General features: G+C 40.3%; 1 protein-coding gene across 1 annotated transcript in view; it reads right to left on the bottom strand.

The window, feature by feature from the left end:
• Positions 1-13,171: 13,171 nt before the first annotated feature.
• Positions 13,172-23,844, bottom strand: part of LOC132397544 (uncharacterized) — a 215,824-nt gene continuing 205,151 nt past the window's right edge. Inside the window, exons 62-65 of the mRNA XM_059976370.1 lie at positions 23,576-23,695; positions 21,258-21,418; positions 19,545-19,680; positions 13,172-17,378 (exon numbers count right to left, since the gene is read on the bottom strand). Of these exons, the coding sequence (XP_059832353.1) occupies positions 17,229-17,378; positions 19,545-19,680; positions 21,258-21,418; positions 23,576-23,695 (567 nt within the window). The 3' untranslated portion in view covers positions 13,172-17,228. The remainder of the gene's footprint in view (positions 17,379-19,544; positions 19,681-21,257; positions 21,419-23,575; positions 23,696-23,844) is intronic.

The raw sequence follows: 23,844 nt of genomic DNA, 5'->3' as shown, positions 1-23,844 counted from the left end.
CTTGATTGACTGCTTCTTTGCCTGCACTGCAAGGTCTTCCATGTAGCCCTTCTTATCCTTTTTCACAATTCTCTTCACTTTCTTGTTAGCTTCAGCGTATGCTAGTTGAAGTATCACCTTAAACTGTGTTGACTTTGCATCCAATACTTCTTAATTTTCCGTCTTTCTTCTAAGACTTGGATTGTCAGCATCTGCAGATTTTCTCTTGTTTTAGAGGCAGTGCACTGTTCGTTCTCAGTTGTGCGGGTGTGCGGGTAGTGTACAGTAATTGAAATGTTCCCACGCACATAGGCCTTGTTGCTGCACAGTTGGAATTGGACTAGCTAGGAAAAGCAACAAACGCAAAATTCTGGAGGAACTCAGCAGGTCAGGCAGCATCTATGGCAAAGAGCAAACAGTTGTCATTTCTGGCCAAGATCCTTCTTCAGGACTGAGAAGGAAGGGGAAAGATCTCACAATAAAAAAGGTGGGGAGAGGAAAGAGGCTAGCTGGAAGGTAATAGCTAAAGCCAGGAGGGTGGGAAAAGTCAAGAGCTGGAGAAGAAAGCATCTGATAGCAGACGAACGTGGACCATAGGAGAAAGGGAAGGAGGAGGGACCCAGGGGGAAGTAATAGGCAGGTGAGAAGAAATGAAAGGTCAGAGTGGAGAAAAGAGGAAGGGGAGATTTGTTTACCAGAAGGAGAAATTGAATTTAATGGCATCAAGTTGGAGGTTACCCTGATGGAATATGAGGGTCGCCTCATTTGGCACATGAAGAAGCCATGGATCGACACATTGGAACAGGAATGGGAATGGTATGGTAATTAAATTGCTTGCCCACCAGGAAATCACACTTATGTTGGAAGAAGCAGACCCCAATTTACAAAGAGTCTCACAAATGTAGTGGAGGCTGCACCGGGTGCACCAGACACAACAGACAGCAGATTCACAGGTAAAGTGTTGCCTCACCTAGAAGGAATGTTTGGGGTCCTAAATGGAGGTGAGAGAGGAAGTGAATGGGCAGGTTAGCACTTAAGGCTGATTTATACGTGTATCACCTCGACGCCGTAGGTAATGCATACCCTACGCCGTACCCTACGCTGTAGGGTGATGTGCACCTCTCCAGAAAAGTTACTCACGCATCGCGGCGATGTAGACCACAACAACTGTGATTGGTCTGCTTGGTAGCATCACATTTCCTCCTACGCATTGCCAGTTGCTTCTTCTCCACCATGTCTGTAGGCTGTGCGTACACTGATGCAAAATAGATGAACCAAATTGTCAAACCTACCTGCCGACACATGAAAATGTTTGAAATGCATTTCCTCATCCATGTCTTTCACGAAGAAACTCAACACGGTGGCATAGAAACCCCACCGCCAAAGCGTTTTGACGCACACCAATGCATGTTCGCTACAGCATAGAGCGACGCAGAAGTGAAAATCAGGGTTACAGTGTAGGCTGCAGGGTAGCCCGTACGCACAAGTATAAATCAGCCTTTAGGCCATTTGCAGGGATAAGTGCCTCGAGGGAAATTAGTGGGGAGGGATGAATGGATAAGGGAATCGTGGAGGGAGCGATCCTTGTGGAAAACAGGGTGGGGGAGTAGGTAAAGGTATGTTTAGTGGAAGGTTCTCTTTGCAGATAGTGGGAGTAGCTAGAAAAAAATTATGAAATGTGAAAGGTTTTCTTTGTTGTACCGTATTTCATTACACCCTTCAGTTAGTAGAAAAAATCAAAAGTATGTAATTTTTCAATTTTCATTCTAATTATTCATAGTATACATATTACAAAAAAAATACACTTAAAGTGTTGCACAGTTTTCAGGTCATGTAAGAATTTCCTGCTCAGAGCAAAGGATGATGGAATGTGGCAGTGATGTCCAAGGTTCAGGAGCGTCACAGTCCGGTCTGTTGATTCCTCATTTCAGTTAATTCCCTTTTCCCCGTGTTCTACCGGGCTCCTTGATTAGGGCACCTGATCCTCATTGAAAACGGCAGCATAAAATCTCCGGCTTACATCTACTCAGGGCTGGACCGTCACCTCAGCCAGAGTGGCAATGTATGTTCCGGGCCGCCGAGAATAGTGGACTCTAGGTTGCTACGGGAATTCTGTCGTTTTCGTGTCCTGCTGTGTTTTGCCGGCCATTTGCCGCTACTCCGGGTCAAGATACAAATTCTGTCATTTTCAAGGGCAGCTGAGGATTGCAGGCCATTTGCCACTACTCTGAGCCAAGATATGAATCCTCTGTCATTGTTGGTTTTGTTGTTGTAAGTCCGAGTCCTGGCTCTGTGCCCAAGGTTTGAGTCCTGGCTCCAAGTCCAAGTCGAGTCTTGGCTCCAAGTCCAAGTCAAGTCCGAGTCCAAACTCCAAGTCAAATCTGAGTCCAGGCTCCGAGTCCAAGACAAGTCCAAGTCCAGGCTCAGTGTCCAAGTCCATCTCTGTGTCCAGACTCTGTGTCAAGATCCTTCCTGTTTGATGTGCAACATTCAATTCCTCATAAGAATCCTAACCCAATCTCCGTGCCCATGTCCTGCACTTCGGTCTGGTTCAGCGGCTCATTGCAACAAGGAGTCTCGTTAGTTATGTTTTTGCATGCACCCATTGTTGTAATAAAAAATTGAATTTCTGGTAGACCTGTGGATAATCATTTTACTTTGTAACCAGGACCTAGTCTATTACTCAATTAAGTTTCTTGGTAGCCACCTTTCTGTTATCAAAATGTAGTTTTACATCCTTTTGTGACATCATTCTCATAGAATGCAAAAGCTCTACCAGATTCATGCTTTGGGAGATCAGCTTTGTCTGCTCTCCTGGAGCACACTAGTTTATAATAAACCGCCTGTTATTCCGAATACCAACTCCTTGTGATCTTCTAGTTTGCTCCTGCAATTGGCGCTGCAAGCAGGATACTTCACTGGATCGCAACCGACCACGAGGCTCCTGGTTGAGTGTGCTTGGGTTAGGAAGTAACCCGATTGTCGACTGCGATCTTGGACTGCTGAGATGTCAGACCCTATTACGCTGAGGGGTCAGATAGTCAGAGAATAGGGAAACTATAGGAAGTGTCCAACATCAGACGAGCAAAATAGGAGGCAGCAGTGTTACCCAGGGGCGTATCTATGGAAAACAGCGCCTATGGCAAGCACTGAAATTGCACTCCATCCAAACATCTGACACCCATCTTTTAGATAACTTGACCACAATATCAGCTCAAGAATACAAGTCAAGTTCATTAATCTTTTAATTAACAAATTATGGCACTACATATAAATTATAACTGCACCCTCCCTGCTTTCACTGATGCAAATTGGTCAATGATGTGATCAAAGTCAGTTTTTTCAGTTTCTTCTCTTTTTATACTCAGCAGAGCAAGATCACAGAGTCTGCCTTGACCCATGGAGGCTCTCAAATACAAAAGTATTAGTTTTAACTTGCTGAATGATCTCTCACAGCTGGTGATGGAAACTGCGATGGCTAGCATTATCTGAAAGGCAATGCAAAGATTGGGGAAGACACTCTCATCTCTGTACTCAACAATAAATTCAAGAAGCTCTTCAGGTCTTGATATTTTCATGTTGACCTACCTTGATAGCAACATTCTGCAATCCAAAGTTTCTTCATATAGCTGTTGTCCATCAACATCAGAGCTGAACAATTCGCCCAAATTTTCACACTTCTTCTTTAGATCGTTACTGTTGGTGCCATAACACAGTTCCTTGACATCGAAAAGGAACCCAAACTTGGCATCAGTGTTGTATAAACAAGCCAGCCTTTTGGCCATTTCTCTGTGAAGACAGACGAGTGTTCCCTTCATGACTCCATTTCCTCCTTAGCTGTTAACCCAGTGTCTCTCGAGTTCTCCTCAGCCATTTGTTTCTTTTATATCTGACATCTTTCAACTTCAATATTCCATTCTTGACAGAGGCCGACTCCTCCTTCGAGTGACTCACTGAACAACACTTCTCTTTCATCATAAAAATGATCTCAGAGGGCTTTCAAATCCAGGGCAGCATCGTGGAAGGTCATGCTATAATCCTGCAGACTCTTTTGAATAGGGTCAGTGAGAATGAGTACTTTGTTCCAAAATCCTAGCAAAATCAGAAAATCGTAACTCAACATGTGGTTGTACAGCTGCCTTGCATCACTTCCTCACTGGTCTCGTTTTCATTGTCTATTATGTCCTGGAGAACTTGAAGTATCTCCTCAAGGTACTTGTTGACAGGCTTCACTGCTTCTGTCTTTGCACTCCACCTGGTTTCGGACTCCGAATTAACAACCACGGGCACAGTGTTTTTGAGTTTTTCCCAGTGCTGTGTTGAATGGGAGAAAAACACATAGAGAGTTTCAATGGTTCCAAAAAATGTGACCATCATTGTATCCTGCTTGGCTGCATGTACACCCACCAAGTTGAGTGAATGATTGTCGCAATTCACAAACACTGCCAGGTTGTTTTTCTCACTTATTCTTTGATGAACACCACTTCTGTGTCCAGCCATCACAGCAGCGTTGTCATAGCACTGTGACTGACAATCTTGTAGTTCCATTTCGTCCATCTCTAGTTGTTTCAAGATGTCTTCAACCAAGCTCTCAGCATCCTTCTGGTGTATCTGGATAAAACCAAGGAAAGACTCTCTAAAACAGACTGTTTTCCTCCCAAAATCAGCTTCCACATACCTCACTACTTCTGACATCTGCTCACGGTATGCCTGATCAGGGATCGAGTTGAACATGAGACCACAGTACTTGGTTTTACGAATGCTTCTCAGTAAGCTCTAGTGAACAGTGGATGCCATCATGTGGATGAATTTGTTCTGGACACCCGGTGAAAGACAAGACATGGATCCAGGATAACTTTCCAAATGAGTGAGGTGTTCTTTTATGACAGGGTCAAAGATGGCCAGTAGTTTCAGTAAGCCGAGGACATTTCCCACATTGGAGTCATCGTCTAGCCGAAGTGACTCCCTGTGTCCTCGCAAAGCCAGGTTCTGAGTCGCAAGGAATTTTATGCAGAGAAAGATTCTCGTCAAGATATCACGCCACTTCTGCTTTTCCTTCTCAATCTGTGACTGAAATACTGTGTCAATAACTCCTGTTTCCAGTTAAATTTCCTTCCACTGTGTGAAGCATTCCCGATGATTCTTGGCATTTTCATGAACACTAATCCTTTCATGTGCTTTCCACTGGTTGAATCCACTTTCCTGCTCCAATGAGGATTGATGGTAGGACCGGGAATAGAGAAGACAACAGATACAAAATGCAACCATTTTAGAAGGGGAATAGACCAGTCACAAGCGAGTCAATTCCTAATTTTCACTTGAACCAAGTTTTGTTCATTGAGCGGTTATTTGATGGTAGGAAAGGCCCCTCACTGTTCTGGAAATACTTTGAACCCAGCTTTATTATTTCTGTTCTCAACGCGTCAGGCAGAATTGCTTTTCCAGTATCCTTGTCGAACTTCAAAAGTCCAATGTCATGCTGTTCAATCACTTCTGATATGACAATTCGAGGCTCTTTGACACCATCCAGTTCACTAGGTTCAGTGTTGTCAGGTTCAATCTCGTCAGGTAAAATCTCTTCAATAAACTCAACATCACCACCACCACCACCACTATCATCTTCTCCTCCTGTCATGTCCACGTTCTCTGTTGCAGCCTCACTCTTAATCTCGTCATACTCGGATTTATCTGACTTGAATTCGTCCTCAGTTTGTGACACACTTGTACTTGATCCACCTTCGGATTCTAACAAACTTGCAGCATGTGCAGACGACTCCATAGAATGTGTCAGACTACTTGTTCCGGGCTTTTCAAAGGACATGAAGAACTTGCTCAACTTCTTGGCTTCCTTCGCCTCCAACTTTAGTCTCTTCCGTCCTTCAGCTCCACTTTCCTCCTTCTTCGTGAAGAAACATTTCATGGTCTTCTTACACCTCTGAAATAAGGCCATCCTAGTGCTTCTCACACATGAGAACTGATCAAAGATCTGAAGAAAATTCTTTTTTCACTATCTGAGGATGGCTTGTCAGACTTTAATAGAAACTGCTCAGTGGTGCCCCCCTTCAAACAGCGCCCAGGGCACGTGCCATACCTGCCATACCTTAGATACGCCACTGGTGTTACCTGCTGATAAACACATACAGATAATAAGGGATAGTTTGGTTAACCCAGCCAGTTTGATAGTACAGGATGAATCCCTACATGAGTGCATGGAGCAAATACAAGGACTTGAGGAGTCAGCCATTGGATAAACCACTTAGCATTGACCTTTTTGTAGATGGTCCTAGGAAGTATCATGACAGTAGTCTACGAACAGGTTGGGCTGTTGTGGAAAAAGGAGGGAACCTAATGTAGGGGGAAATCTTCCAGGCCACAGCTCAGCACAAGTGACAGAACTAAAAGCACTGACAGAGACCTTTAAATACAGTAGGAGACAGAGGGTGAATATTATCACAGACAGTAGATATGCAATGGAGTAGCACGTGATTACATGGCAGCTTGGGCAAGGAGAGGATAGGTGATCTTGTCAAGCGAGCATATGCATTATGAAGAAATGGTGAAGGAATTAATTGAAGCTGCTAAACTGCTCCTGGAAACAGCAGTCATATAAAAATTAAGGCGCACAGAAGGGTTGACACTTCTGAGAGAAAGGAGAATGCATTTGCTGAACTGGAAGCTAAGGCAATTGTGGAGGAATCTGATCCTGTCCCAGTTGAGGTAGTGATGATCAAGGAGCTGAAGGAGAAGGATTTAAAGAATTAAAGAGGGGGCATCTTCAGTGAGAAAGCAGATTTGGTAGGAGCAATGCAAAAAGAAATGGGGTGTAGCGAAAAGTTGACTGATCTCCAGAATACGTCTGACGTACGTTGTTAAACACCTACCATGGTTTAGCTACAGACGATGGGATAAGATGAGGACCCATCTAGAAAAATGCTGCCAGGGTTGGGCAGCGATATTGCCAAATTCTGCCAACAGAGCATAGACATGTGTCCAGGGTGACTGTGGAACAACAGTTAAATCTGACTAGAGCATCAGCCATAGCCCAAAGAAACAACTTGAGATTGACTTCACAGGGCCATTACCCCAGTCTAGGGGTAAATGGTATTGCATGATGATTGTTGTTGCTTCACCAGGTGGATGGAGGCGTTCCCATGTTGGTAAGACAGTAGCCTGTATGCTCACTGAGGAGATAGTATCCAAGTGGGGAGTAGTGGCTAGGCTTGATTAAAATCAGGGGATGTACTTTATTGGGAGGTAATCAACGGGGCTTGCATGCTGTTAGGTGCCAAACAGAAATTTCACATTCCATACCAGGCTCAGATCTCTGTAATTAATGAGAGAATGAACTGCACCTTAAAAGGGAACCTAACGAAGGCTCTAATGGAGACTGGGAAAAGTTGGTCATCAGCATTGCTAATGAAACTAAGAGCGAACCTTGCTCGTGGGACAGGATTTACTCATTTTGAATTAATGACAGTATGGGCTTTGCAAATACCAGAGGATATGATCCCGGGACAACCCAACAACTGCAGTGGTAAGGACCGGATTGCCCAGTTTGTATGGGAGTTGGCAGTTCTTCTGCATAATCAATAAGGGGAAGTCATTGATAGGCGGAGTGTGGGACTGGGAGCACGGGAATGCCCAAGTAGAGGGGAGTCAGTCAGAAGAGGGAGGTAAGATAATGGTTAAATTTGTACCAGCAAAAAAGGGATTACAACCCAGATGGATGAGACCATTTATGCCGGTAGTCTTGACTGGAGAAACGTGTCCTAGTGGAAGCTATGAAGGACCAAAGTGTAAACACTGGTCCCACCTGGATAGATACCTTGGGCAGGAAAGAACACTTAGTAGGGCAAACAAGGGTTCATTTTGGGACCTAATCTTTAGCCCCGAGATCCCAGAGGGAGGTTTATTATAGGGGACTGCGGATTGTGCTAATGTGGTAACCACAGACAAAGATAGGAAGTAGGGATATGGAATGCAGCAATGATGTTGTCCAGGGTTTAAGTGTTTCCTTAATTATGTTATAGTGTGCACCAATCGTTGTAATAGAAAACTGGATTTTTGGTAGGCCTGTGGATAATCATTTTACACTGAAATTGGGATCTAGTCCGTTACATGATTAAGTCTTCCTGCAGTCGCCATTCTGTTATCAAAATGTAATTTTAACTGGTAAACTCATCAACTGAGAATGGAAAAGCTCTGCCAAATCCATGATCAGGTAGATCAACTTTGACTGGTTGCGCACCAGTCTTTATTAAATCCTCTGTTATTTCGAACATCAACTCCATGATTTTTCAATTTGTTCCTATAATCATTTTGATAGGAATCACATGAAGGGTTTTCCAGTGACGTCATCGTTGAGAATGGCAGCTTAAGTCACTAGCTCCTCTGGAAAAACGCGTATTAAGCCCTGTTAACCCATCAAATGTAGTATTTTTTGAAAAATATTTGAACTGAAAAGAGGGGAAAGAATGGGGAAAAAGAATGGAAATAAAAAAAGCCACACTGTGGAGCCTGCGGCCGAGAGGAGTGCAGCGAGCGGTTCTCCTACCCGACTGCGTGCTAGTGAGATGGACGCTGGACTTCGTTCAGGTGAAATGGCGAATATGATTGAAATCTTGAAAGAGATAAGGGATTTCCAGAAAGAAATAAGGCATCAGCTACATGATATTAAGTCAGAGCTTACCAACGTCAATCAAAAAATAGCGGTGGCAGAGACTCGAATTGAGAAGGTGGAAGATCGCGTTCAAAACGTTGAACGAATACTGAGTAAAATGATAAAAATATTAAATCACCAAGAAGGTAAACTGCTTGACCTGGAGGGAAGATCACGGCAGAAAAGTATCAGAATCCACAACGTTCCCGAAGGAGCGGAATTTGACAGAAAGTTGCTGCGGGATGCGCTGGAGCTTCCCTCAACTATGGAGCTGGAAATTGAGAGAACGCATTGCGCATTAATCCTGAAGTCTACCCAAGATAAGCCATGTTCAAAAATAATTAAATACCTTTGGTACAGCACCAAGGTGGAGATTCTACGAAGGGCCTGGGGTAAGAAGAGAGTGTTTTTAAATGATAACGTAATATATTTTGATCAAGATTACATCCCCTGATGTGGTCCTGCAGAAACTTAAAGAATACTTTGAAGTAAAGCGAGTACTAAAGCAAAAAAAAGATCAGATTTCAAACTCCGTACCCTGCTAAACTTCCAGTGTTTTATGATGACGGGACACGGTTGTACCAGACAGTGGAAGAGGCAACTGCAGACATGAAGGCCCGAGGTTTGCCCATCAGTGTGACCAATCCGAGGGAAAGCCTGGCAGAGGAATTATCCCACTCCACTTGGGAAATAGTGCGAGAATCAAGAAGGCAGGAGACGGGAGGAGGCCAAGAGAAGTATATCAGGAAGAGACCGGGAGTTTCCCGAAGACAGTCCTCACCCACTTCAGAAGAGCCATAAGGTTTGGCTAACTTTAAAAATGTTGAGAAGCTAAACGGAAGCAAAAGTAAACAGTGATATACCTATCTCGAGAAATACTTATTATAATGTGGATTTTATATTACTTAGTTGTTATTCTTTATTCGCTCACTTACTCCTTTTCCCCACCAAAATGAGAATATATATGTGTATATATATGTGTGTGTGTGTGGTATGCATGTGTGTGTATATATATATATATATGAGGGGTACACAGGGAAATCTTTTCTGTGTAATGGATTTGTTCACTGACTTTTATGAATACTGCAATGGGGGCCCTCAACTCACAAGTAGGAGGAGTTATCCCCCCACAGCTAGACATTTTCTCTAGCTCAACACAGGGTCATCTACTAGAGACCTCAGCCTTGGAATCACACATTCATTGCCATTTTTGTTATTATTTGTGTTTCTTGGTTCTTATTTGTTCAGGAATTGATTAAGATTGATTAAGTTTTGTTCTAATTTCAATGATACATTGACAGATAAATACAGATGGCTAAGGACAAGGTAAAATTAATTTCTTTTAATGTCAATGGGTTATTAAATCCAATTAAATGTAAGAGAATTTTATCCAAAATGAAAAAAGAACAAGCCCATGTAGAATATTTACAGGAAACTCATTTAAGTGATAATGAACATAAAAAACTAAAGAGAATGGGCTTCACTAATCTGTTTTCCTCCTTATATAAATCAGGACATAGGAGAGGAGTTGCTATTCTTATCTCAAGTAAGCTAAATTTTGGAAAAGTGCAGACTCGAGGGGCCGAATGGTCTACTTCTGCACCTATTGTCTATAAAATGGGAGATAAAGATGGCAGATATATTTAGGTAAGGGAGAATATAGATGGAAATTCAGTTACTCTATTGAATATATACGCACCCCCAGGAAGTGATATTGGTTTCTTTCAGAAAATTACTGATATTATGGTAACGGAAACAGAAGGTCTCCTGATATGTGGGGGAGACTTAAATTTACAATTACAACCAAACTTAGACTCTTCCAATGGAAAAACCTATGAAACAAAATCTTTACATAAGAAAGTTAATACACTTTTTGAGGATGTCAGTTTAATTGATATATGGAGGGCCCTTTTCCCCGGAAGAAGGGATTACACTCATTATTCTGCTCCACATTCTGTATATACAAGAATAGACTATTTCATAACATTTGGAAAAGACAAAGACAAAATAAACACCTGTGGAATTGGGACAATAGATGTAAGTGACCATGCACCTATATATTTACCTGTTGATTTTGACCTACAACCAAAGAATACTATTTGGAAACTAAATTCAAATCTACTCAATGATCCGTACTTTAAGGAAAAAATTAATAAAGAAATTGGACTCTACTTAGAATTTAATGATAATGGAGAGGTTTCACCTCTGATTTTCTGGGATAGTCTGAAGGCGGTCTTAAGAGGGAAAATTATAGTGATATCTTCATATTAGAAAAAAATAAGGAATAAAACATTAGAGGAATTACAAAATAGGCTGAAGGAACTAGAGAAAAAACACAAATTGAATTTGGCACAGGATACATTAGGGGAAATCAAAAGAATTAGGAATGAAATAAATAATTTGGCTACGCAAGAAATCAAGAAAAACTTAATGTTTCTGAAACAGAGACATTATGAAAGTGGATCAAAATCTATGAAAATACTGGTGTGGAAACTGAAAAAAAAAGATAGCAGAAAATACAATTCATAGAATTAGGGACCCAAGAACAAAAATGATAAAGAATAAGCTAAGTGAAATTCAAGAAGCTTTTGAAGTGTTTCACAAAACTATATATTCCAAAGTTCCAGGGGGAAGCATAACCCAAATTAACACTTTCTTGAATTCTCTAGAGTTACTCACTTTAAGTGAAGAACAAAATAGAACGATGATTGCTGACATAACTGAAGTTGAACTAAAAGCTGCAATTAGTATGCTTAAATTAAGCAAGTCACCAGGATGTGACCTGGTAGCAGTGGTAGAGGCAGGTTCAGTATTGTCATTTAATTGGATAGGTATGTGGACAGGGAAGGAATAGAGGGTTATGGGCTGAGTGCGGGCCAGTGGGACTAGGTGAGAGTAAGCGTTGGCACGGACTAGAAGGAACGAGATGGCCTGTTTCCGTGCTGTAATTGTTATATGGTTATATGGTTTATATAGGATCAGATGGGTATTTGATAGTAACCTCCCTGTTTGCTGGAGAAATTGTGGAAAACAAAATGCAAGTTATTATCATATTTTTTGGGACTGCCCTGTTATTAAGAATATTGGAAGGGGATACACAATGCCCTACAAGACATCTTTAAATGTGAAATACCCTTAGAGAGTAAGACCATATATTTTGGATATATACCTCAAGAATGGTTGAAAAGAGATAAATATTTAATGAATGTACTGTTGGTGGCTGGTAAAAAGACTCTTACTAGGAAATGGTTTTCACAGGAGAGCCCAACTTTAAATACATGGATGGAAATTATAATGGACATTTACAAAACGGAGAAGATAACAACATCTGTTAATCCTAAACTGGAACAATTTGATTCATACTGGGAAAAATGGTTTAACTACATAATTCCTCATAGGCCTGATTTAATTCTCACAAATCAATGAATATGTTGTAAAAAAAATCACTCCCTACTTGTACATAGTTCTTTCCTTTTGCTTGTTTTTTCTTTCCACTCTTTTCTATAAGTGTATACCTCAGATAAATACTTTGTGGAGATTTATGACATATATGATTATATGATATATATGTACAATGTCTGAAATACATCTTATGGAAATGTTTGTTTGATGATGAACTTCAATAAAAAAAATTATAAAAAAGGAATCACAGGAAGCTTTTATTTTGCTAAATGCTGATGGATTAGTCATGTGTATTTAAGGTGAGAGGGGGAAAAGTTTAAAGGAGGTTTGTGGGATCAGCTTACTTTACACAGTAGGCATGAGAAGCGGTCTGCTAGGAGTGGTGATGGAAGCAGATACAATAGTGGCTTTTAATTAAAATCCATGAATTTTCAGGGAATGGAGGGGTATGGATCACATGCAGACATGTGAGGTTTAGTTAATTCAACATCATGGGTTGAATGGCCTGTTCTTGTTCTATGTAATCTTGTATTTTAATCTTACGCACTAACCTCTTATGTGAGATATTAACAAAAGACTTCGGAAAGTTCAAAAGTTCAAATGCACCACATCCATTGCCTTCCCTTTATCTATTCTAGTAATCACATCCTCAAAAAATAAACAATTGAGATAGCCATGATTTCCCTTTCGCAAGACTGTCATGATTTTGATGTCAAATTTCGATGATAGTCTGGGTATTGTATTCCACTGTTGATGCTTGTATGAGCTTTCGTTGCAGTAGACATGAGAGGCAGTCATGATAACTATTCTCCTCCTTTATAAGTATTTAGTGGCTCATTTCCACATTTTCTGTTATGGGGTAGGTTCCTGAAGTTTGACCTGAAAGGATACTAAGTTTTCCATTACATTCAGGTTATACTGAAATCAACCAATTGCTCTTCCAACACCCCCTCAAGTTAAAGCATAAAGTTTATATCCGCTCATGCTAGATTTATGAGTCAGTGCTTGTATCAGATGGAAGATTGCTTTGAATGCTTTTGATTGTGTATGTTTCAACGAAAGGGACATCCAAGTCCTTCCTCTATTTCCCAGAGATAATTCAATCTTTGATCTTACTTCCACAAACAAGGCCACAGAATAAAAAGATAATTTTAATAGCAAAAAAAATCATGATACATTATTTATAAAATAAGATTTAGACATCATCATAACACAGCAAAATCAAAAAGATCTACCAGCATCCATTGAACTTGGAGGTATATCAGATAATCACAATCTCAAATATTATTCTACATCTGATAAAATTATATCACACAATGAATAAGTGAACAGACAGAATAAAATGATTTCTCCCAAAGATGCATCCAGTGCAATTCAACAATACAGTACTATGTATTATCTGATATACATCATTATGTACATGATATACATATCTACTTTAAAATCGATCCTTTTAGTAAAACCATCGATAGAAAGTGCAATTGCATATAGATTCTTGCTCCTGCATCTGTCTCCACAGTGTTGATGCTCACAGCTATTGTTTCACTTTGTAATTCTACCCTTGTTTATTTGCACAAGTTGCTTATGCCAAAGGCTGGACAGATTTTAATACATTTACAAATCCAATCAATGATGCTGGAAACAATATACAACAACTCTGGAAAAAGCTTTCATTTTGCTTACTGTTACTCCCCGACCAAAGGCTCACTAAGTGCATCTAAATTCCACTCTCCCATAAATGATGGTGGTCTCAGCTGACAGAAGGTCTACACAAGGGAATGGATATCTTGGAAGTATTTACTATTCTTTATGCCTGAAGACAAGAGGATTCTGCTATGTTCCTCACTGTCCAGTGGCTCAGAAGAGGGCTGAAACAATGGCACTGAAGATGATAGCGAAAAATGAACAGTTTTACAGTGGTTATCTGTGGCTTTAGCTCTTCAAAGCTTCTGTGAGAAGAAGCTTGTGTGAGAGAAGGCATAGAAGTTGTAGGTAGATTTTTTTTAACCCCAGTTTATTTATTGGTTTCCTTCTTTATACTTGCTCAGTTAGTATAGTAGGGACACCAGGCAGGATAGTTGAATGCTCCTCTTGCAGGAGGTGGAAGGCAATGAAACTTCCAATGTCCCTGACAACTTCTCCTACCAGCTTCTAACCCTCCACATTAAGGAGCTGGAACTGGAACTGGATGAACTCTGGATCATTCGGGAAGCTGAGGGGGTGATAGATAGGACATGTAGAGAGGTAGTTACACCCAAGATGCAGGTCAAAGGAGACTTGGTCAGTCAGGAAGGGGAAATAAGTTAAACAATCAGTGCAGAGTACCTCTGTGGCCATCCCCCTCAACAATGGGCATACTGCTTTGGATACTGTTAGTGGGGTGGGAATGGTAGAGGAAAGTCTCAGCAGAGATTGGGGAGCATGCCTTATGAGAATTGGTTGAGTGAACTCGGCCTTTCCCCCTTGGAGTGATGGAGGATGAGAAGTGACTTGATAGAGGTGTGCAAGATGACAAGAGGCATTGATCATGTAGATAGTCAGAGGCTTTTTCTTAGGGCTGAAATGGTTGCCACAAGAGGACATAGGTTTAAGGTGCTGGGGATTGGGAACTGAGGAGATGTCAGTACAAGGGCCGAAGGGCCTGTTTTGTGCTGTAGTTTTTCTATGTTTCTACAATGAGAAAGTCATTGATTTAAGAGTGAAAGGTGAAAGTTTAAGGAGAACATGAGGGAAACATGCAAGCTTTATTTCAACATTTAAGAGAAGTTTGGATAGGTCCATGGATGGCAGGCTATGGTCTGGCTGCAGGTTGATGTGAGTAAGTACTCTAAATAGTCTGGCAGGGAATAGATAGACTGAAGGGTTGGTTTCTGTGCTGTATTTTTCTATGATGCTATGGTAACCTAAAGGACATAATGATAATACATTGTCAAATTATAGTTGGTATGTCTAGCTAAAAAAAAAATCTTTTAATGGACTTCTTTTGGCCAGTATTATTAGATCCCTTCCAAAAGAGAGCCTTGGAGTTCCTAAGAGTGAATAGATGTACCTGGGACTCACTTTCCTGTCCCATCATAAAATAACCCCCTTCAAATATTGTGTAATCTAGAAATAATAACCATCCATTGACAGCTCATTTCTTCTCAGTTTTAAACAAATACTAAAAGGGGTTTAAAATTCACTATCTAAGTGTCAATGCTTTTGAAATTAGAAATTCAAATTAGAAATTCATTTAGTTCCAAAATATCTAGTAATATAATCACTACCTTTCCTAATCACCTAATGCACAAATGTTTCACCACCAATTTGTTTCAAAATCCAGAGATGTACATTGATTGTTTCAGCAGTTCTTGGCCTTGAGGTTTATGCAGTGTGGCTGCCCCATCCTGGTTTACTTAATTTTAAATATTCTTAGCTGAACTTCAGTTTCTCAATTATTCTGTCCTCCCAAACAACACATAATTACCAGACATGACGAGCTTTGTCAATGACTCTGCCTGTGTGATACAAGAAATTGTTCAGCACCAGGAAATCTGTTTGACAGTCAAGAGTAACTTGGTCTCCCTTATAAATCCATGATCTTTGATGAACATGGAATTCCTTGTCAGAATGGCACTGACCGAAGGCAGTCCCAATGAGCATGTTTACAAAGTGCATCCCATGCAGTATTTCCAGAGCTCTATAAACCCCAAATAACACATCTTACTTAAATCAATGCAGTTCCTGATAAGAAGATTAATTTAAAATTAATTTAAAATGAATACACCAAGAACAATGTTTTTGGATTCCATGCAAATTCAATGGAAAATACTTGGCTGTGGTACATTACCAATTCCCTATTCATTCTTACTTATACAGTATTAAGACCAGAAAATAAATTACATTTAAATTTAAACTATCATTACATGAGTTTCCAAGCGAAGCTACAAATGTTTAGCATATTGATATAAAATCCACTTAAACCAAGAAAGGTTTGATTTTTCACTACAAACTTAAGATTAAATCAAAGTTAAACATTATATCCTTTAAAATAACTGAGTATGGAATAGATACTGAATTAATATCTAACACAGTGACAAACCCCTACCACTCAGACAGACTTTGACTTGCTTCCTCAGCAGCACTTCAAGATAGAGCCACACCTCTGCACATAGAAAGACTGAAAAATTCAAGAGAGATCCTTGACAAGACCACTGCTAGATTGGGATGTGCATCAAAGCTTATAACAATGACAATATTATATATGCAATTTTTGTTTTTATGCACTGCCTTATGCACATGGAATTCCAGATGCAACCTGATATACAATTTGTCATTCAGCTTAATGGGCTCACTCTGCTCTTTAAACCATTTTTTCACTGTTTTGTCCTTTATAGTGCAAGGCTCAGAACATCTATGAGTAGAGCCTGATTTGACAGGACATATGTTATTGACGATGTGTGAGAACTATCTGACTTTGGTTAATATATTTGAGGCTGATTGTATGTTAAATTCAGCACTGCAATACAGGCTAATCATTATTTCTATGTGGAGTCTACAAACAGCAGAACAAACAACTATGCCACGTTGAGTTTGCTGAATGATCCAACTACTTTTCCACTTCACTTTATGTAAAATGGCTTTTATTTAACCTGTGGTATGAATTTGAAGAAAGTAATTATCCTACATAGTAGTTTCAACATTTCATTAAGTTTGATGGAAGCACTTGAGGGATTAATTTCTGGGAACAATTCACAGTTTATCCCAGGTTCTGGGAATATCTACAAGGTTGATATTACTTTATAAATATTTATTCAGCAGTATGCTTCAAATATAGATGTTCAGTCGATCTGTCAAGTTTATTTTATTGTACATAGAAACATTAGATACCTTACAAACATACTTGAAATAGATAATTTCATTTCACACCTCAGTTGAATGTTACCTTAAAGAGGTCACTTTCTGCCTGAAACCTGAGTGAAGCCGAATGAACAAGCCATTTGTGACAAATTATGCAGTGTTTCTCAAAGATTTCACACAATTCCTGAGCCCATTGCCCAGCTTGTTTTGAAAAAAAATAGCAATTCAGCATTAAAAGGAACTTCAGACATACCTTGTTAAATGAATATAAAGTTCATTTATAATTTATGAAATCAAATAAGAAAATGATGCAGCTGAATTTAAAAAGGAGAGTCCAGGATCATTTCCATTAAGGTACGTGACCATTAGCTGCTTGGATAGCAGAGGTGTTCTCATAGATGAGGGCAGGTGTATTTTCATAGATGGACTCTTCTTCATGACTCTTCTTGTTTGATTTGATGTAATCCATGGCACACAAGTTCAGGAAAACATACTGAGACTGGTGAAAGAAAATGGAAGTTAGTGACAGGAGACTACTATGGAAATTTGGAACTGCCATTTCCAAATTAATGCTTGAATTCCTAGGGGACTACTCAGCAAATAAACTCATCATTTACTTAGTGCAGTGTTCTTCCAAGTTTCTCTTACCTTCATTCATAATTGGGGCAGATAGAGTAGGGCATTGCAGTAATGTAGTTTACATGGACTTCAACAAGATCCCAGATAGGAAATTGGTGTAAAAATTTATGGTCCAACCTAGGCAAGTTGGAAAATTGGATCCAAAATTTACTTGGCAACAGAGACAGAGGATGACTGATGACAGGGATCAGTATCAGGACCCTTGCTGTCTGCAAAATATATGAATGACTTAAGTGTGGATGCTGGAGGTATCATCAGTAAGTTTGCAGATGACACAAAAATTAAGAAAGTTGTTGACAGTGAGGAGGCTAGTTTAACACTACAGAGTGACAGAGACATGTTGGTAAAATGGACTAAAAATGGCAGGCGGAGTTTCATTCAGGTAAATGTGAAGCACTTTGGAAAACTTTTGAGGCAGTGACTTACATCATTAATGGTAGCGTCCTCGGAGTACTGAGTAAAAGAAGGACCTTAATATGCAAGTTTAATTATCAATGAAGGTAGCAGTGCAATAGATAATGGTTAAGAAGGCATATGGCCTATGGTCTTTCTTCAATCGGGGCAGTGAATGCAAGACCTGGAAGATTATACTCCAAATTTATAAAAAACTGCAGTACTGCATTCAGTTCTGGTCACCACCTAAGTATAAAGATGTGGTAGTGTTGGAGATTATGCAGAGGACAATTCTGGGGATGCAGAATTTTAAATATGTAAGGAGACTGGAGACACTATGCCTGATTTCCCTGGAGCAGAGGAGGCTAGGAGGGAACATGATTGAAGTATAGTATATAGAATGAGGAGACCATAGGAAACTTTGCTCCTCATCAGATGTGAACAAAACCTGAGGACATAGCTTCAGGTAAGGGGTAAGAGATTCAAAGGAGTTCTGAGAGGAATTGCGGGTGTGACCAGAGAGTGGCGAGTACTTCGAAAATACCCCCAGAAATACAGAAAACAGAGTTGGTGACAGCATTCATGAAGTGTTCAAATGAGCACTTTAGTAGACCAGGCATTGAAGGCTTTGAGCCAAGTGCTGGAAAATCTAATTAGTATTAATGAGTACCTAATGGTCAACATCACAAGGTGACTGAATGATCTGCTTCAGTGCATTGTATCAGACTGATTACAAGTGTTATTTGGCTGAAATATGTTATTAATGAATTGAGAAAGAGCTCAATGTGAAAGGACTTCTGTCTAATAGTTGAGGCTGAAAGGGGGTTGGAGATCATTTGTGATTTTGGAAAACAATGATCTACTCAGTAAAAGCTCAGTATCAGTGAGACAAATGAATACCAGGACAAATTATAGGATATTAACAAACACAAGGACTCAAGGTTGATCACAACATTCTTCTCTTTGAAATATTAAGAGTATACAATTCAGAAAATATTATTTTTGAAGCCCAAGATTCTTGCTTCCATCAGAGACCTATTCCCACTCTTCCTTATGATAGCAATAGTGCAATCATACCCATCGCTAGTGTCTTCCATTGAGACTATTCTTAATCAGCTATTCAACTCGCTCCAAGTATGTTGTCTAAAACTTTTTACACCAGGAAAAATTAAATACTAGTACAAATAAAATAGCTGCTTTACTGATTAGATTACCAACAGAAAAATTCCTTGATTTATTCAAAGGATGCAATCCTGTAAAATGTTTTAAAAAAGGCTGAGCAAAATGCAGTGTGATTAGTTTGGTGCAATACACTTATGTACACAGAGTGGTGTGATTTTCATAACAGCAAAAAAGGGCTTTATAAATCAAAGACGTGTACCCTAATGATTCATTGATGGTATATGGAAAATAAATGAAACTTTTGTAAATTGAGGAACTACTGTCATTTGAGAGTCACGCATTGTTTAAATGCCATAGATTAAAATGTCATTCACTTCTATTTAGTGGACAACTGTCACTGAATAAAACAGTACAGTTTGTTTAATATTATCACCGAAAGTCACCAAAGAAAATTAAATCTTTTCATAGGTGTATTGTACATATACACAATATGCTGCTGCTAGTGCCTTACCTCCGTCTGCACCATCAGTGGCCGGTTCATTCGCAGCTGATAAACTATAGCCCAGATATTAACCTCTCGGTTTTTATCAATCTGGTAAATCATGTGATCAATGGAAATAAATGTTCCTGTCCGACCAACTCCAGCACTTAGTGAGAAAGGAGATTAAAATCAGTCACATTGCATATATGAAGGAGTGTTATGCTCCTTTGTGATGTTTGCCTCTGTACCACCGCCCTCCAGCACCTCCTTCCCCGCCCCCCACATCAACAGTTGTTACCAGAAATGTTAAGCAACAGCCTTTTATCATCGAAGAATTTTGAAATACTATCAGGCTACTGGAGTGAAGAGCCATATACTGTAAGGATGAAAGTGAATCGAAGGCTTTATTGCCAAACAAGTATCGACTTACTCTATATGTGAATCACTAATTTAACATTAATTGGTAATTTCATAGGACTAGAAGTTGGTTACTATGGAAATGAATAATCAAAACTCACACTATGACTTTCAAATCTTAACTAGCAACTTGTTAGTGGTGATAGCATAATACCATACAGAGCAGATTGTAGAGCTGGAGGAAATGCTAGTCATTTGGTTCATCTCCATCTCACACATCCTGTGAGTCTGTACGTTTAGTGCCTTTGATAGCTGTTGCATTAGCTAGTTAGTGGTGTAGTGGCATCAGCACTGGCAAATGATCTCAGGTTTGGATCCAACATTTTCCTTGCATGCATTCCATCTGTGCTGGGTTGAGCATTGAGCTAGCAACTTGGCCTCGCAAAGAACAGACAAATGTTAAGGAAATGGCAAAAGTGCTGCCTGATGCACTGCAAGGAACAACAACAATAGCTGTTGCATGCTTCAGTGTGTCCCTGGTATGATTTTATCCTGGTGGGATACGGTAGCAAAACCAAACAGCAAGCTTCTGCAGATGGCAAATAGAATTTACAGCAATTTTACTGAATGTCCCTCAGTCATTTTCAGTGTAAAGTCACAGTTGGCCAGGGTAGGCTGAGGGAGAAATAAAGATCAAGAAGACAGAAGCACTCCATCCACCCTCACACTACTACTTGAGTGACCAGGGACATATAAAAAGGTGCTGCTGTAAAGCCTCACTGGTGGGATGAGACCTCAAAAGAGTTCTGAAGCATTTGTTTACATTTTCACCTAAGTACGGTTAGGGGCAGCACGGTAACACAACAGTTAGCATAGCATTATAAATTCTGCCACTGTCTGTAAAGAGTTTTGTACATCCTCCCTGTGGTTTCCTCCAGGTGCTGTGGTTTCCTCCCACATCCCAAAGATATTTGGGTTAATAAGTTAATTGGTCATATGGATGTAATTGTGTGGTGTGGGCTCGTTGAGCTGGAAGAACCAGTTATCATGCTGTATATCTAGTCTAAACTAAATTAAACTAAACCTGGCCCTATGCACTTACCTGCAAGACTTCAGTAGCTCTTCTGGTAACTTTCTGGAGACTAAATGGTTGTGCTATGTATTGAAAACTAGGGATGTTAAATGACATTGCTCAATTTAAACCGCTCATTTTTACTCCACTCAGAAATACAGGCAAATCAAAGATATGTATGAAGCAGAAAGATCCCCACCAGCTTGACCAGCTCTCACATCACCCTGAGAGAGCCACTTAAATACTGCATACTGGAGAAATTAATAAGAATGAAAATATTAAGCAGTACTGAATAACTAATGAAATATGATCACCTGCAGTGCACTACAGTGGGTCCACTCATTTGATGTTGATCGATGTATTGCCGTACTAAGTTCCTGAACTCGATGAGGATACCAGTGGTGCTTGGAACTCCATGGTCAGGCCAACCCGTAAAGTGGAACTGTCGTACGTTTTTCTTCTCTCCAGATTTATTCTGCAGCAAAGGTTGAAACAAATTTATTGTCAAAGAAGTTGAATAGGTGAATCCAACCATTATTAGCCAAGTGGCCATGGAAGTCTTGGACATTGTACAAGAGGTTTGAAATGGTAATTCAGATGCCAATGGTCGAGCCAAGACAAATGTCATCTAAAAAGTTTTTCATCTATTATTTTGATCATATTTCACTGCTTTAGCATTCTCAGTTAATAAGTAACTTTCTTTAATCCTGTCTGTGAATGAACAGGTTGATTACAACAGAAGATTGAAGAAGTGAATGTTTGCGGCATATTTAACCCATGAAAATTTCAACCTAAATTACATTTGTTTGCAATTTGTTTCTATTCAGCTGTTTGGCTCATAAGACAGCAATTTCACCAAAGGCAAAGGGGCATAACATTAATTATCATTTATTCCACATGGATGACAAACATGTGTCCCTCAATCACGCTCATTGCTCTATGAACCTATGAGCATCGAATGAGGAGAATCAAAATATTCTCAACTCACATTGTTTTGGAGCCAAACAACATAGAGACAGAAACAATCAAGTGTGATGAATGGGCAGTATGACTATACGTGTCACGGTCTGGTCCGTGAAGTCCACAATCCGGTTGTTTCTGTTTTCCCTTGTTCCGTTGGGCGCCTTAATTGAGGCAGCTGATCCTCATTTCAGGCTTGAAACATAAACAGCTCAGGGGCCCAGCTATTCCTTTGCTGGACTGTCCCTGTCAGAAACCCACACCAAGAAGTTTGGCATCAGAAACTCATTCCAGGAAGCTTGGCATCAGAAACCCACATCAAGAAGCTTGTTACCAGAAACACGTGACCTCAAACAGTGCGGTAAGCCTGGACCATTATTGGAGCTACAGAGTATCATGGACTCTAGGTTGCCTCCGTGTCCTGTGTCCAAGAAGAGTCCTGGCTCTGTGTCCTGTGTTGAAGAAGGGTCCCGGCTCTGTGTCTTGTGTCCAAGAAGGGTCCCGGCTCCATGTCCTGTGTCCAAGAAGAGTCCCAGCCCTGTGTCTTGTGTCCAAGAAGAGTCCCAGCCCTGTGTCTTGTGTCCAAGAAGAGTCCCGGCCCTGTGTCTTGTGTCCAAGAAGAGTCCTGGCTTTGCGTCAAAGAAGAGTCCTGGCTCCGTGTCCTGTGTCCAAGAAGAGTCCCAGCTCTAAGTCTTGTGTCCAGGGTTGAATCCCAGCTCTGTGTCCTGTGTCCAGGCTTGAGTCCCAGCTCTGTGTCCAAGAAGAGTCCAAGTCTAGTCAAGTCTGAGTCTAAGCTTGAGTCCAAGTCCCTGGTCAATTTAAGCCCGCGTCCCAAGTCAAAAGCCAAGTCAAGATCCAGGTACCTAGTCCCTGCCAAGACCTGAGTTCTCAGTCAAGTCCAAGTCCCAAGTCCTAGCCCAGGTTGTATCCTACATCTATGTCCATGTTGTTATTTTGTCCTCGCTCCTTTGCTTCCCTAGTATTCTTAATAAACATAGTCCTGTTCATAATACTTCAGTGTCTGTGTCTTGCATTTGGGTCTGCTCCTAACGTCCCCTTGTGACGATACTTGCCCAGCCAAACTATTCATAACAGTTCCTGCAAAGGGGAACAAATACCTTCTTTGGTAAAAGAGTGTCAACAACAAAAATGAATAATTTCCTCATAATCACGGATCATTGTAAGTAACAAGTACAATTAAGAAGCGGATTCCTGATGATGAGTGAGGATGAATCTACCACCCAGTTTTGTTCAGTGCCATGTCAGACTGTATCTACTGTACTCAGCCTTTGTGAAGCACTGTTGTTGCAAATAGTCCATACTATGATATGAAGACTTTTCCAAAAATATTCAAACAAAGTTTACAGTCACCCAGAGACAGTTATCTAGGTGAAGGTTCCTCATGATACTGATTGTCTAAGTATGATTTCCTAGAAGAAATGCTCTGGTCACAAGCCATTTTGTATTTGTTGTAATATTACTGAGGGCTCAGCAACTCTGTGTACCAGCAAGTTCTGGCTGATGAGAACAGTTGTGATATTTATGGCTTTCTCTTGGATTCATTTTACACTTCATTGCTGGCTGAAAAATCTAAACAATTTCATATGGTTCAACTCTTCCCATCTGAATTTCTTGCTATTATGCAAAGCTTATGATTCTGTAGATAACTCACCTTCACCAGTGAGAAGTCTCTGATGGTCCAGTCTTCAGAAGTCACTTCTGATGTCAGAGTAACCACTTTGTCTTCAATGCTAAGAGGACGCTCAGTTGGCCAGTACTGTTCACATTTTGCCTAGAAAGTAACACAAGAACATCCCTTCTTACATTTCAGAATGGATATGTCACCAGGAGCTGACAAGGGAAGCTAATGCAAAAATTGCAGGGCCATGGCAGAGGTATGTAAAGCATCTTTAACCATGAATAAGATGTTGGAGGACTGGA

This window comes from Hypanus sabinus, chromosome 7 (genome assembly GCF_030144855.1).
Source record: "Hypanus sabinus isolate sHypSab1 chromosome 7, sHypSab1.hap1, whole genome shotgun sequence".
NCBI classification, from domain to species: Eukaryota; Metazoa; Chordata; class Chondrichthyes; order Myliobatiformes; family Dasyatidae; genus Hypanus; species Hypanus sabinus.
Note: the sequence above shows the minus strand (reverse complement) of the source record. Positions and strands in the feature narration are given on the sequence as shown.